Source organism: Psammomys obesus, unplaced genomic scaffold (genome assembly GCF_907164565.1).
Source record: "Psammomys obesus unplaced genomic scaffold, mPsaObe1.curated_primary_1811, whole genome shotgun sequence".
In the NCBI taxonomy this organism is placed as follows: Eukaryota; Metazoa; Chordata; class Mammalia; order Rodentia; family Muridae; genus Psammomys; species Psammomys obesus.
This window is the reverse complement of record NW_026596069.1, coordinates 12420568-12435889: the sequence shown is the minus strand read 5'-3', so window position 1 is coordinate 12435889 and position 15322 is coordinate 12420568. Positions and strand designations below refer to the sequence as shown.

The following is a 15322-nucleotide window of genomic DNA, read 5'->3' as shown; positions in this document are numbered from 1 at the left end:
TGGAGTATAATCTGCTGTCATGATCAGTTGCTGTCTCTTGATTAGACTCTTGATCTCCTATAACTAAGTTAAAACCGGTCTGTTCTTGATCCTGAATATAAGAAATTGTATATTGCATTACTAGTAGATCTATTGCTAAATGGATTTGTAATACGACTCATTTAAAATTGTCCCCCAGGGCTGGGGTTGTCGCTCAGCTCTTGGGGGGCTTGCCTAGTGTGCACGCATCTCCAGGCTTGAGCTCCAACACCGCATGAACCAGGCATAGGGGCATAGGCTTGTAATCTTAGCTCTGCCAGAAGTGGAGACAGAAGGATAGGGGTTCAAGGTCATACTTAGCCAATCAGTGAGTTTGAGGCCAGTCTATGCTACATGAGCTCTTGTCTCAATAAAAATAAAACAACACAAAAACTAAAATCACATATCTCCACAGTATCTTTTTTTCTTAAAGGGTACCAGTCATGCTGAATGGCTTATGATTTCATGTAATGTTAAGCATTGCTTTAAAGTCCTTGTCTACAAAGATAGTCATAAAGTTAGCGGGGTACTGGGGTTATAATGAATAAATTCAGAGAAAAATGCAATTCACTCCATTACATACTTCAACCCTGAATCCACTTACTCTATGTGTCTGTATCTGTAATGTGTAGGCTAAAACTTGACTGAGTGTATAATTTTTATTTTAACTTTTTAGTTACAAAGTTAAGGTCTTACTAAAGGAGTCTGAAGGCTTTCTTCAGAGAAGCCACTATAACAAGTTTATATTGGTGTGATCTAATAACACCGGTTTTTGAGTTCCTGCTTTTTCCTTGCACATCATTCATTCAAGAGTCCTGATAACAAACATCAAGACTTAGCTCTTCCCCTCCCCATTTTTAGTCACATAAAAACACTGCTCAGGCCCTAGGATTACTTCGTTCTTTTCCGCTTCAGTCCTCTGATGCTCACTGTCTTCCAGTTGCTTGGACAGTATTGTCCATCCATCTTTTGGTCTCATCCACCTGTAAAACATAGGATAGAATCTGATTTAAAAACGACACCCTTCCAGGCTGCTGAGGTAGTTTGGCAGGTACTTGCCACCAGGCTCCCTGACCTGAGTTTGATCCCAGGAATCCCCATGGTGGGAGAGAAATGATTCCCTCAAATTGTCCTGTGATGTCCACATGTGTGCTGGGGCATACATGTGAACACACACAACACATACGCACACATACATGCACTCATGTACACATACAGACACACACGAATGCACACACACATGCACACATGCTCACACACATTCTTTTTTAATCTTCTACTCAGGAATTAACAACTAATAGCATCTTGGGTGAGTCTTCCATTAGCTCAGTAGTTATCAGCCTATGGGTCATGACCCCTTTTGGGGCTGAACAACCCATTCACAGGGATCGCCTAAGACCACTGGAAAACACAGATGTTTACATTACAATTCATAGAAGGAGCAAAATTACAGTTGTGAAGTAACTGCAAAATAATTTTATGGTTGGAGCTCACCACAGCATAAGGAACTGTATTAAAGTGTTGCAGCATCAGGAAGGCTGAGAACCACTGTGTTAGCTATTTAATTTTAAGAGAAGAATAACACATCAGACTTGATAACCTCAAAATTAATGTTAGTGTCTTCATCCAAACAAACAGAAAAGAAAAGGCCATCTGGAGAGGAACATGGAAGTATTTCTATTCTTGTTCTATTGCTTTCTGCTGCACCATACTTTCACGTCCTGCCCACCCTGGAAGTCAAATCAGGCCCGCCCAGCCCCAGAAGTATCAAAGAAATGGAACAGTCTTGAGTTCCCAGAAATCTTTGCAAAACCTCAATTTACTAAGCCTTGACCTGACTGGTTGTCACCTGAAATCCCAGGAATGCCATTTGAAATCCATCTAAAGGCCATGCCTTTAAGGTAGGAGCCAAAGAGCTTTCAAAACAACGGCTCCCTTCATCCCAGAAGCGGCCAGCAGAGCGGCACTACCCTTTCCTCCCACCACCATCTTGTAGGTTACTGATTTTTAGAGTCCTCAAGTGAACAGTTAGCACTAGAGAAAGTGCTGGCGTTGATATTTATTTTAATAATTTACAGGCTATTGGTTATTTATTTTCAACTGTGTATAACTGAGGTCTTGAAATAATGGAACTTATCAGAGGAATGTCCCCTTCACCTGTGTATAATTTGAACATCCTGAAAGGTTCATTCAGGCTCATAAATCATTTGTATGCAGAACTGAGTAATATATCACCCCAACGCTCATTCAAGCCTTGTTGGGGGAAGAAAGGCATGGGATATGAGTTATCGCTTATGAGACAGGATCTCATATCTTTGTAGCTTACATTGCCAGGAGGCTTTTTTTTATATATAACCTTCATACTTTATTTGCTTGTAGGTCATTCATAATAAAAAAAAATACTTTTACCATAAAGTCTTTTATCAAGGTTTTTTATTACACATTTATCAAAACACTCACAGGTGTTCATGACAAAGTCACTTTCAAGCCCTCAAATGGCTGATCCCCCCGAGCTCAGAGCACTTGGTACCTGAACCTGCACAAACCATGTTAAATTGTGCAGTTATTCTCTTACACATCAACCAGAAATGACAGACGTGTTCAAATCAAACTAAATGGTCTCTTAATAGGTTAGGCATTTGTCTAAAGCAAAGGCAGTGAGTGAGTGTAATTCTCCCTTTATATTGAAGTTATGTTAAGAAACGTGGCAATCTTAAGCCCTGCATAATGCAGACATTGCTTTATAAAAGATATACATCTACATTCAAGCATCAACTCTACACAAATAAATCTGGAATACTCTGTTAAAATTTATGTTCAGTCAACGTTGGGCCTGATATTAAATATTATGTGAGTTCTGCATTCTAGAATTTTGTTCTCTCAAAAAAATGTCTGTAAAGTATCCAACAGTTATGTGAGTATCAGTTGAATACTCACAAAATGTATATTTTATATGGTTTAGACATGGTCCTAGTTTCTTTTATGCGGGTGTTTTATTTGAATGTTTAGATCTTCTCGATCTTTCTGAAAAGGGATCTTCTCAGACCAGGGATATAAACTTCCGAAACTCAGCAGTTTCAAATATAAATCAGCAGTTCAAATTCTCAGGTTGATCCCTCAAACCTCAGCCAGTCCCACCAACCCCACTAAAGCATTCAAAAACTAAAGTTTCATGGCCCTGAGCATCACGTTTAGACTTTAAAGTTTGTGGCGCCCTGTGTTCTAGATGGTTCAGATAGTTGCTGAGATTTTTAAACAGACAGGAGCCATGAATGTGACTCACGAGGTTATCAAGAGGCAAAATCATGTGGTCGCTAATAAGTTTTAGCCCCTGATGTGTTCCAGGCAGCATGCCGACTGGATGTTCATTGCATCTGTTTTCACCTCAGCTGGACGATCAAAAAGAAGAGACTCTCTCTGTGTGTAGAGATAAATTGGTAGATTGGGGTGTTCATAATGTTTACTTGTTGTATTCCACAGAGAAGGGCTAAGGCTAGAACGGAACTGTTCAAGAGGAAAGCTGGTAGGGTTGGCAGGGGTGAGGGATGTAGATAAGGGCAGAGGTAACAGCCATGGGGGATGGTCCAGGTACCGGGGGAAAATTGTTAGGTGACAAGTTCAACAAAACAGGGAGGAGCTCCTGGCTTAGTAAACATGAAGCGATCCACCCATCTTCTCACTTCACAATGAAGTTTCAGAGGCCATGTCGCATGTTACCTTTATATGTAGAACTTATACATATGTGTAAACATGTAGAATAATTGTGTCTTGCTTTATGAATCTGAGACTTCACAATTAAAAACTTTTAGTGATGCTAGCATAGGAGTGTGTGTTTCCATGAGCAATCATGAATATCATTTTTATTTAATTTGTATTTATTTTGTGTATACGAGTGTTTTGCCACGTGTGTGTGTGTTTCCAGAGGCCAGATGAGGGAGGCAAATCTCCTGGGACTGGAATTACAGATGGTTATGGATGTGATGTGGGTGCTAAGAATTTAATCTGAGACCTCCGGGAGATTATCCAGTGTTCTTACCCGCTAAACAATCTCTCTGGTCCTTCCTATTTTTATTTTAAGAATGAGAGTGGAAGGGCCAGCAAAGAATGATATAAATATACTTGGTAGTGAGAACCAGTTTCTAAGCTTATACACATCATAATCATGGATTTAAAAAAAGCAAGCCAAGATTGATCTGTTAACAAGACTAGTGTTATTGAACTAGTTACTGAACTTTTCTTAGCATCACCCAAAATCTAGATAAGCCAGCCCTTGTGATGGTGCCTTTACTCTAGAGATTAGAATTAAACATCATCTAATTTAACCAGAATTAAACATCATCTCACAGCTTCATGGAAGAATCTGGGCTTGGCTTAGCAAGAAGCTTTTGACTCAAGGATGTTTGAGGGGTGATGGCCCAGGTGCCCACTTTTGTTCTGGGATCAACAGCAGTACCAACCAGTGGGGATTCGACCTCCGCCTTCCTGGTTGCTTTGGGCCCTCATGAATACTGGCAGATTCATGACATGGGATCCAGATTCCTTCAGGACAAGTCTCATAAGAGAATAGAACACCCAAAATGGAAGCCACAGCCTTTTAAATCCATGTTAGAAGTGACTTTCCCACTCAGGGAAGCAGAGGCAGGCGTATTTCTGTGAGTTCAAGGCCAGCCTGGTCTATGGAGCACATCCAGGATAACCAAAGCTACCTAGAGAAACTCTGTCTCAAAAAAAAAAAGTGACTTTCCATCCCTCTGCCATATTATGTTCACTAAATGGGGGTCAGTAAGTGCCAACCACAGGAAAGGGAGATTACCTAAGGATGTGGGTGCCAGCAGGCAGGAGTCACTGGACCACAGCAATACAGTAAGGTCTCTGTCCTCCCACAGCAATACAGTAAGGTCTCTGTCCTCCCTACTCCCATATTTTCTAATGTTGTTGCTTTTTGACATATTATTTTTGAAGTGAAATAAAAACATTAAAAGCAATCAAATTCAATTAAAGCGATAGTCTTATATTCCAAACACCAGAAAAGTCACAGCACTTCTCATTGTTGTTTTCTTAATAAGATGACTGGGCTGACTGGTATTATTGCCCTCCCTAGCCACACACGGAATCATGCTACGAACCCACGTTGAAGACTGTTAATCTAAAAGACACGTGAGGAGCTTGAGAATGTTTAGCAGTGAAGTGGCCAAAGCCCATGATAGTGGCGGTGATAGGAATCTATCCATCTCTCTGTGGCCTGACAGTCTCCTGTGTGCTTTGTTCCCTGTAGCATGCTTGAGAGTTCAAACAGGCTTGATGAAGAGCACAGGCTGATCGCCAGGTACGCCGCACGACTGGCAGCAGAATCCTCCTCACCCGTAAGTAGAAGGAAAGGAGCCACCTGCTGGCCTCCGTGGCCCTTGAATCGCTAATGCCCCTGGTCCGTTATTATCGATATGCTTGGTGCTAATTAACAAGAAAATCAGTGCTTTTTCTTATTGTCCCTCTCTGTGTTGCTATAATTATGGTGTCTCGGTAATGCAGTCCCAGCTTTAGCAATATGAAGGACAAAAAACCAAAACCTCTGCAGTAGTGGGATATTCCCAGTTGGAAGCCCCACAGACCTCCCCTTTACCCAACCTCATTCCCACAGCTGAGAAGCTGAGAATGGGATATTTGTTCTCCATGGTGCGGGCGTATTTGAGATCTGTAGAATGGCTTATTTTTAGAAGGAGTAGCAATTTAATTTTCTGTTCTTGCCCCCCACGATGGAACAGTTTCTTCTTCCCTGTCTGCATAGCCCCTGATCTTCATCTTACAGGTGAGCTCCCATTCCTAACGTTAAACAGTGTCAACCGCATGTGTTACAGCAGCCAGCGCAGCAGAGGAGCGCCCCAGACATCTCCTTCACCATTGATGCGAATAAGCAGCAACGGCAGCTGATTGCAGAGCTCGAAAACAAGAACAGGTAGGGGTCTTTTACCGTAAATCTTTGGGGTTTCCTTATGTGCCTGTTGAAGAGAGTGACGTCAGTGAAGATGGCTTCTGGAGTCTTAGTATAAAAGGGGGAAGGGGCGCCTGTAGTGTGCTGCCCGGGGATGGATAGGAAGCTGCCTGGAAGCCCTCCTCTAAGGCTAAAGAAGCGGTCAGGCAGCCTCACTATCAGCCCATTGTTCCACCCAAACGTCTTGTCTCTGCATCGGCAGGCCTCATCTCTGCTCAGCCCAGATTAGTGCCACGGAATCTGGCTCCACAGCGTCTCCCCAACGCTGCCTACTTCATCGCCAGCACCAGCTCCCAACCAACGTGTTTGCTTTGTTTGCATGTGAGCGTGTGATTTGCGTGTGTCCGTGTGCTTGTGTGTATGGGTGTGATTTGTGTGTGTTTGTATGTGTGAGTTCATGTGTGCATGTGAGAATGTGCGGACATGTATGTGCATGTTAGTGTCTGTGTGTGTGTTTGTGTATGCGTGCGTGTGTGCTTGTGTGCTTGTGTGTGACCTTGATGTCTGTAATAATCCTACTTATCCCTCTATGTCTCATTTAACCCCACCTTCCATGAATGAAATGGAAGTTCTCTAAGAACAGAGGTCATGCCAAAAGCCTCCATGGGCTCAGGAATGTGCCTAAACTTGTAGATGCTGAATAAGTGTGTTTGAATGAAAAAAAAAAAAAAATAACAAGAAGCCAAGGCAGAGATCAAACTAAGTCCTGGGTGAGCTCCCCGTGGGAATGGCTTAGAAAGTCTACACTCCTTGGAAGAACACAAATGTCTTAGCACTTTGGTCCCACTCTTAATGCTAATGTCACATTTGGTGCCATAGCCGTAAAGGGGGAAACTGGTCGTTTTTTCATGTCTGTAGACTTTAGCCTAAAGTTTTGAGTACATTTTGGATAAATCAAAACATTCCCTAAGACGCTACAGATAACAATTGAGAGACTTAGCACATGTTCGTGTGTTTTCTAGTTAACATTCTTTCGGCTGACTTGTCCTAGGACCTGGCTGTCATCTTCCAGGAAACCACAAGTCAGAGTGGACATAGTGTAAAAACTATGACCTCATGACTTCTAAATGACTCCTCTGTCCTGGCCTCACCCACCAAGGAGAGCTCCCTTACAGGGTCCCTCTAATTCACCAAGTGATAAGAAGCAAGAGCCAAGGAGGGCGAAAGAGGAGGCACTGTAAGGAATTAGGCAAAGGAGAGGGGAAATCTCTCGACGTCAGACTTTGTTCAGGATAGTTACCAGTTTATGAGTTGCTACGCTGGTTTATGTAACACTTGTTACAGACACCAGAAAGTAATTGAAAAGAAAGAAAAGTGCTCCCTTTTTAAATTTGTTTATAAAATTCCAAAGTGTCAGTTCCTTTAGGAAACCTTAGTCAATATTAAAATTGGAATTCAGAAGAGTGTTTTTTCTGTTCAGTAGCAAAGTAAACTTATAATATGTGATATGAAAGGTTATTCAAAATGCGCTGGTCTGGAATTAACAAATGTCAACATACCGGCGAGTTGCTCATAAAGAAGATGAAGGGTCCAAGTGAAAAGGAAAGGGAGGTGAGGACACAGTTATCTTTCCCAGCTGTGGGAGCCCTGTGGCTGATGAAACAGTGGTCACACTGAAGCCACTCTCCAGAGGAGGAGTTTGCCATGCAATCCTTTCGCTAATTCAGGATTCCCAACAGACATCACCGTACACACCCCCCGACTCCAGCCCTTCTTCCCTGAGACATGCTGTAACTGCTAGCCAGGAGGGAGCCATCGTCTGAAAGAGAGGTCCAAAGTTATGATTAATAACAACGAGCCAAGCCCCCAGGTAACAGAAGCAAGAAGCCTAACCTTCACTCTGGGTTGTTAAGAACAGAGGAGCAGCAACTTGTGTGTGTACAGAACACGCCCACTGGTCTTCTTCCATTTCGTTCTCAATAATCCTTTAAGGTGGCCACAATGACTGTTATTATCTGGCATACAAATTAACCTTAAAAATCATATATCCTGCCCCCCTCTTTTCTCCACTGTGACATCCTTTGCATTATCTCTGTGATCCAGGCTGGGAGCGGGAATTAGCATCATATAAAAGGTTAGGTTCATTGGACATGTCAAAATGAAAATTTGGCCATGGAAGACAAAAGAAAGAATTACAGAGAAAAACTAAAATAATCTCTGGAGAAGATGATGAAGATACTTTCCAGAGTAAATCCAAGGGGCTGAGATGAAGGGTAGACTAGCAGTGTCAATATCTAAGACTGTCCATAGGCCAAAAAAATGAAATTTAAGCTGTAGTGATGAAGACCAGTGGTCAGGGATGTGATAAAATGCCTATGTGTTTTTGATAGAATAACCAGCTAATTAAATATGCAGATTCTATTTTCACAGAGTTGAGTAGATGCTGGTGAGAAATAATAAGTACTGTGGTATCTAGATAATGCCAGAAATAGCACTAAAATAACTAGTGCAGAAGATGATTAGGCAAAAGAATAACTAGTAGCAGATTCTTTTAAAAATTCCAATTGAGAGGTTTTTTTGTTCTCTCTTTTTTCCATTATGGACTCCAGATTTCCCAATAACAATCTTAACACAGCTAGGCTTCACTAATGACCCTCTTTTACTCACTTACTTCTTCCTCATATTTGTCTAATACGAAGAGGAAAATTGGGAGTTGGAAGTGAGAATGAGAAATAGAATGTCAAGATCAGGAACAGTGTCTGCAGCATCAAGAGAACAGGTCAGAGCTGGCCTGAGTTCCACATACTTTAGGCTCCCTCTGTACCCTTTACAGACAGAGGGGAAAACAAAGTATTTGCCCACTGACCCATCAGTATTTCATCCAGGCGGCTCCACTCACCTGCCTTTTCACTTCTCCAGAGCACTTTGGTTTGTGACCCAATCCTCTGCCTCCCCAATTAAATCTGCCCTCATCTGAGTCTTGTCCTGGTTCTACAATCAGCAGGAAGTGCTGTGACTGTCTTAACTGCCTGGGCTGTGCCTCGACACCATTATACTGCTGGGTGTTTTTGTATTGGGCACTCCTAAATACATGCTTATAGACCTGGGGACAATGGTGGGAGGGAGAAGGAAAGGGATAGAAGAACAAGACAGAAGAGAATAAAAAAGAAAAGGAAAGGAGAGGAAGGGAAGGGAGGGGATAAATGGAAGGAGAGGAGGAGAAATAAAGAGAGGAAGGGAGAGAAGGAGAGGAAGGGAGAGGAGAAGAGGAGAGGGGAGGAGAGAAGAGGAAAGGAGAGGAGGACAGGGGAGGGGAGGAAAGGGAAGAGGAGGGGAGGGAAGAGCTTCATCCTGCCCTTAGAAAGGAGTGATTCCCAGAATTCCCTGCCCCTTCCCTGAGGAGCAGTTCGCCCATCCTGAACTCACCCTTCTTAAACCAGCAGCCCCACCTCAGTCCCACTCCTGCACACACACTCATTTTGGGGCTCAGATCTCTGGCACCCCAGGAACTCAGAAGAAGTGGCAGAAGAAGGAGAGAAATCGCTAACAACACATGGACCTAATCTTTCTATAACCACAGTGGGCCCCTCCTCTCTTTTATGTGGAAGAGGGCTTTCCGCAAAATAGTCCTTTAAAGAAATATTTCCACCCCAGAGCACCAGGGAGAAAACAAAAATGGCTGAAAGTCACTGACCTAGTCCAAACTCCTCACCATACCCAGGAAAGGCAGACTGGCCTCCTGATTCTCAAATAATTTTTCAAAACCGCAACCACCCTGCTGTGTTATAGAGTGTCCCAGTTGATCTTTACTGTCTATATTTTGGTTCCCATTACCTGACTTAGAGATGTCTAATACTCCCAAAAAGAAAAAGAACTGTTCATTAGCCTAATTTAATTATTACCCATTATGTGCGTTATCGTGTTATTCTATCACTTGGTAAAATGGACAATTTTGTGTTAATATAATTTTTTTACTTTTATTAATTATGCTTTCTTCACTTTGCATCCCCTCATAAACCCCTCCCTCCTCCCCTCCTAATCCCACCCTCCCACCCCCTTCTTCACACATGCCCCTCCCCAAGTCCACTGATAGGGGAGGTCCTCCTCTCCTTCCTTCTGATCCTAGTCTATCAGATCTCATCAGGAGTGGCTGCATTGTCTAATATAAATTTTTGAAACATGGAAAGCCGCACCACCCCCGGACTTGCTCAGCAAGTTTGCTCTCCTTTCTCAGTGATTTCCAGATCCCACGGGAATGCATAGCTAATAATCCTAGTTAATGGCTTCAAATATACTTACATCTAATTCAGCTTGCATGTCACTGATGGCCAGCCTAATATTCACCCACGTGCGGGGCCACTTAGCGTCAGTAAAGACTGACATATCTCATTGCCTGGCAGGGGTTCCACCAACAGCACTCTATGTCACACTCGATTACAATGAGCCCCTTTAAAAGCCTTTCCTTGTAAGGCTGCCTTCTTGGTGATTTGTTGGTAAAACTGAAGATGTAAAGTTAAAAAAAAAAATTAAACGTTATGACTTTGAGAGTTCTCTGATAATTTCAGCAAGAAACTTTTCTCAGTAAGAGAATAAGGATATTTTTGTTGTTGTTAAACAAGCATCATTTCTGCTTTCCTCTCTCTCCAACACCTCTCATTTGGTATTTATAGGTATTTGGGGATATCAGAGTGTGAGCATAAATAATGGGAGGTACCAAGGCACTCACCAATGCTGGACACAGCAGCACATGACTTCCTGGAGAGAGGACGGGTCCTAGGGATAGCACTCAGCAGCACACCACAAGGTGTGCATGGTTTGGAGGTGCTAAAGACAGGGTGGGCCCTCCCCTCAGCCATCACACCAGGGACAGCCGAAAATGCAGGGCATCCCCAGCTGAGGAAGGCCAGCTGCGCTCTCAACCAGAGACAACCCCTCTTCTCTCTGTTCTGCTGGCCTGGACTGTTCATAGTGTCCTGGAAGGCCACTGACACTGGTTCTAACCTTCCCCCTCTCTCCCAAGAGAAATCTTACAAGAGATCCAGAGACTTCGGGTAGAACATGAGCAAGCTTCGCAGCCCACACCCGAGAAGGCTCAGCAGAACCCCACCTTGCTGGCAGAACTCCGTCTCCTCAGGTAAAAATAAAAAGGACCTAACTGTCTCCAAGGAACATACAGGGTTGAGATCTGATCTTCCAATGCATCTTGTGGGAGGGTGTGTACGCAGGCGCGAATGGGTTCATGTCTCTAGGTGCACATGTCAAAGCAGGAGGTTAGCTGTCAGCAATCATCTTCCATCACTCTCAGTCTTATATACTCACGGAGTACCCTTCCCTCATCCAGAACGCCCTCTGTGGCTAGTGTGCCTAGCTAGCTTGCTCCAAGGATCCCCTGCCTCTGCCTGAAGACTATGGAGATTACAAGTGGTGCACCATGCTTCTCAGTGGGGGTGTGAAACCTGGCTCCTGTGCTTGTGTGACAAGTGTCATGTGTTCCAAGCCACACACGGCGGCCTCAGTGTTTGAGCTCTTCATCACACTCTGACAGCAGCTGGCCAGCACACAGATCTGACCACCACACCTGCCGATCTTTGTTTTTCCATAAAAGCACACTCAGTCACTGAGACATTGGCAATTTTGTAAGACTATTCTTTTGTTTTTTTCTTCTTCTTCTTTTTACTAGACACAGAGAAAAGGACAAAGCATTTCTTAGATCAAAAACAAAATCTCTTCCCTGGAAAAAGAAAATGTTTCAATTGGCTGTTGTTAGTCATTTGTACTATCAAAATGTGTGTACATAAAACCAAGCACATACGCAGCTAAATAAACATTGTGGTTTTCTAAATTGAAAGATTTATATATAACCCACAAAACAGATTCTGATTTTCTATAAATCATGTCTCCAAAAGGTCATATTTTATCATACAGGCTTAGAATCCCAGCCAATAAAGATGCTGAGACAGGAGGATATTGAGTTCAAGACTAGCCTAGCTAACATAATGGAACCCTTTCTCAAATTTTGTTGAAAGTGACCTAGTTAGCGTGTGTAAGGGCTGTGGCCTGGTCCCCAGCACCCCTTAAAAACGGATGTCACACCTGTCTTCTTCCATGGATGAGGAGCCTGGTCTCGTCTAATCTATCACATTAGGGTATTTGAGTTGGAAGGGTCAGTGGAAGGTCACGACTGCTCTCTGGGGTACCACCTCCTTCTCATGCGGAAAGCTAAAGTGCTCTGCCTTGCATGAGCGCTGCAGCTGCTCCCACGACTTCTATGCTGCAAAGTGCAGCTTTTAGTATATGCTCCTCTCGTGAAACTGACAGCCCCACTGCGCTGGATGTGACAAGAGTTCAGGTATATTTATGGAGCAAATAACAGAGGAGTAAATTCTCTCGAGGAAGATCGTATTGATCTTTCATAAGGAAGCTTTAACAATGGGGAATTCTATGTTCGCCTTCTTCGGCTTACATGCTGAGTCTACTCCACGTGTCCCCTACCTCTGTGAGCGATAGTTTTGATGAGTGCAGGTGGCGCGTCACAGAAACACATCAGAATGAAATCTCTTTTCTTCCTCCAAACACACTAAACTCAAGAGGTTCCTCATGCCCTTGTTATAAGGTCCCTGTGGCATACCTCTGTGGATGCATCTCAGGGTTCCATCCAAGATAGGCTCTTCAGACACAAGAAGCCCAGAGGAGCTCTGGAGCCCACCTGGCCCAGGCTCTAGGCCCTGCCTCTCCCGTGGCTATGACTATAGCAGACCTATCAAAGGCTTGACTTGAAAGGAGAGTAGCAGAACTTACAGATGTTGCTTAATGTAGAGTGACTGCCTTATATTCTTGAATATTAATAGACAATTAATTGTTTAATTAATTTAATTAGTAACCGCATAATGGCTTAATTAGTGGCAATAGAAATTCTTCCAAAGAATTCCTTCCAGACACCTATGTGGTTTCTGTTCTGGCTCCAGTGAGACCGCTACAAGTTCTTGCACACTCTTCTACACCATTTCCTAGAAGAGAAGAAAACGAATAGAAGAGAAAGTGGACAGTGATTTTTAATTTTATTTATTACAATTTATTCACTTTGTATCACCTCTGTAGCCCCCTCCCTCCTCCCATTCCCACCCACCGTCCCTCTTCTCCCCATATGCCCTTTCACTAGTCCCCTGATAGGGGAGGACCTTCTCCCCTTCTATCTGACCCTAGCTTATCAGTTCTCATCAGGACTGGCTGCATTATCTTCCTCTGTGGCCTGGCAAGGCTGTACCCTCCAGGGGAAGACGATCAAACAACGAGTTCATGTCAGAGACAGCCCCTGTTCCCCTTACTAGGGAGCCCACTTGGACACTGAGCAGCCTATAGGCTTCCTTTGAACAGGGGGTTTAGATCCTCTCCATGCATGGTTCCTGGTTGATGCATCAGTCTCTGAAGCCCCCCCATTCTTATACTCTTCATCGAATACATTTTAAAAAGCAAATGACTGTTTGACAGCTCTTTTGACAAACTGTGTCATGAGGAGCCTCCACAATTTAAAGTTCAAAGTTAAATCTAATGTTCAAAGACATGTAACTGATTAAGCCAATGTGGATGTAGAATGGTCATTGGTCTGCCAGGCTCAGAGTTGCAATTTGTGCCTACTTGAAATGCCATTTACCTCTCTCCAACTGATTGTTGGAGGGATTTGGGGAAGGAATTTTCATAAGCATATCTCCTGGATAGCTTTTGCTTCTTGAAGTGTTCTCTTCCATGTGGAGGATGGACTAAGAAGATAGCAGGATGAGCCTGGGTCACTGAGAATTTTGTTCCAATTGATATTTCCCCATCTCTGAAGGAACCATCATGGATGAGAGACAGTCCTAACTACCATGACTTCAGCTGAGCACAAAGCCTTCCTTCCTAAGGAGTCTGGAATCACCAATAATGTCTTTCTTACTGGCATTCCCTGTCAGCTGGTGTCCAGATGCCCCGGGTCAGCTGCCTCTTTTTCCTCTATAGTTCTCTTTCCTGAAGGAAGAACTCTCCTCTCCTGAGGGCTGTTCCTCTAGTTATCTGTGCCACTTGCCACATATGTCTTACTCCTTCTTGCTCTGTGCTACGCATTTCCAGGATTCAGAGATTGCACAGATAAACTGACACTCAGATTTAAACCAAGAAAACCTGGGAATTCTGTGCTTTAGTCTTTTGTTGTTTGACACTTTTAGGAGGACTGTAAGACAATGAGCTCAAAGTCACTTTGGCCATAGTTGGCAGGAAAGAGGAGCATCCATGGGAGTCCTTACTGTGTCTTTCCTACTCCATTCTTCCAGAATCTTTTCTTGAGAAAACAAGGAGTTACGGACTTGCTTTAATGAATACTCAACTTTATTTTTATCTTAAAATCATTATGGCCTTTCTAAATGATTATGTTTTCCTTTTGACTTAAGCCACAAGGAGACTGAAAGCCACATTTGCAAAGCAGATGTAGTTAGAAACAGGCACTTCCTGCGTGCTCATCACCTGACATTTACTGGCCGCCAAACAGCATGTAAGCTGCAGCCCTAACGCAATAGCAAACCTAGAAGAAAAGCTCTATCGTTTACTCCCTTTATAAACATGGAAACTGTGGTACACATCACGACCCTAGACCACTAAGTATGTATGCACATGCTTCCTAAGAATGACATTTTTATAACCATGGTCCACTTTCAAATTCAGGAAGTTACTGTGGATATATGTTATTTCTCATAGGTTATTCATATTAAGATATTATTGGCCTAACACTATCATAAAAGAAAATAGATTCTAACACGTAGGCACTAAATTAGAAATAATCTCACAGAATTTCAGAATAAGATGCATTAAGTTAGAGAGTCACACACTTAGAAGAAGGAAATAAAAATCATTATTTAGTCTTCATGTTGACTGACACCTTGCATATGGAGGCTGCATCACAGACTTGTACCTGTGCTGTCATTTGACAACTGTTGCTCTCAGCAGTTAGAAAGAAGACTGAACACGGGAATTATTAAATTACTGTAATAGAACGTAATGCCGTGTGTTTAATAGTACTATGTAAAACGAATGTACAATAACATGGATTTACGTTGGCTAATACTAAGTTAATCTGAGTTCACTGTTTCTAAGGTTTTAAATGCCTCCCTTACTATGTCTTACCTACACAACAGTAGAATTCTTCACTGACCTTCTCAATGGGCTCTTGTGACTAAAAATTATAGAGACAGCATGAGGTAAAAACTAAGGGTAAATCAGAAATATTATCAATTCTTGTCCCAACTCTTACTGTAAATGTCCAGAGACTACTGTGTGCCTATATGTCCAAAGAAAAACATTCAAGGTGTTTATCACTGAAGGATACTTTGGAATGAGATGGGACTACAA

The 15322-nt window shown here is 42.9% G+C and overlaps 1 protein-coding gene across 4 annotated transcripts in view; it reads left to right on the top strand.

Annotated features, from left to right (window-relative positions):
- Nucleotides 1-15322, top strand: part of Dtna (dystrobrevin alpha) — a 349673-nt gene that overhangs the window by 305586 nt on the left and 28765 nt on the right. For all 4 annotated transcript variants that reach the window (XM_055625819.1, XM_055625818.1, XM_055625820.1 and 1 more), the window contains 3 exons: nt 5294-5381; nt 5874-5971; nt 10968-11081. In XM_055625819.1, coding sequence (XP_055481794.1) covers nt 5294-5381; nt 5874-5971; nt 10968-11081 — 300 coding nt within the window. The remainder of the gene's footprint in view (nt 1-5293; nt 5382-5873; nt 5972-10967; nt 11082-15322) is intronic.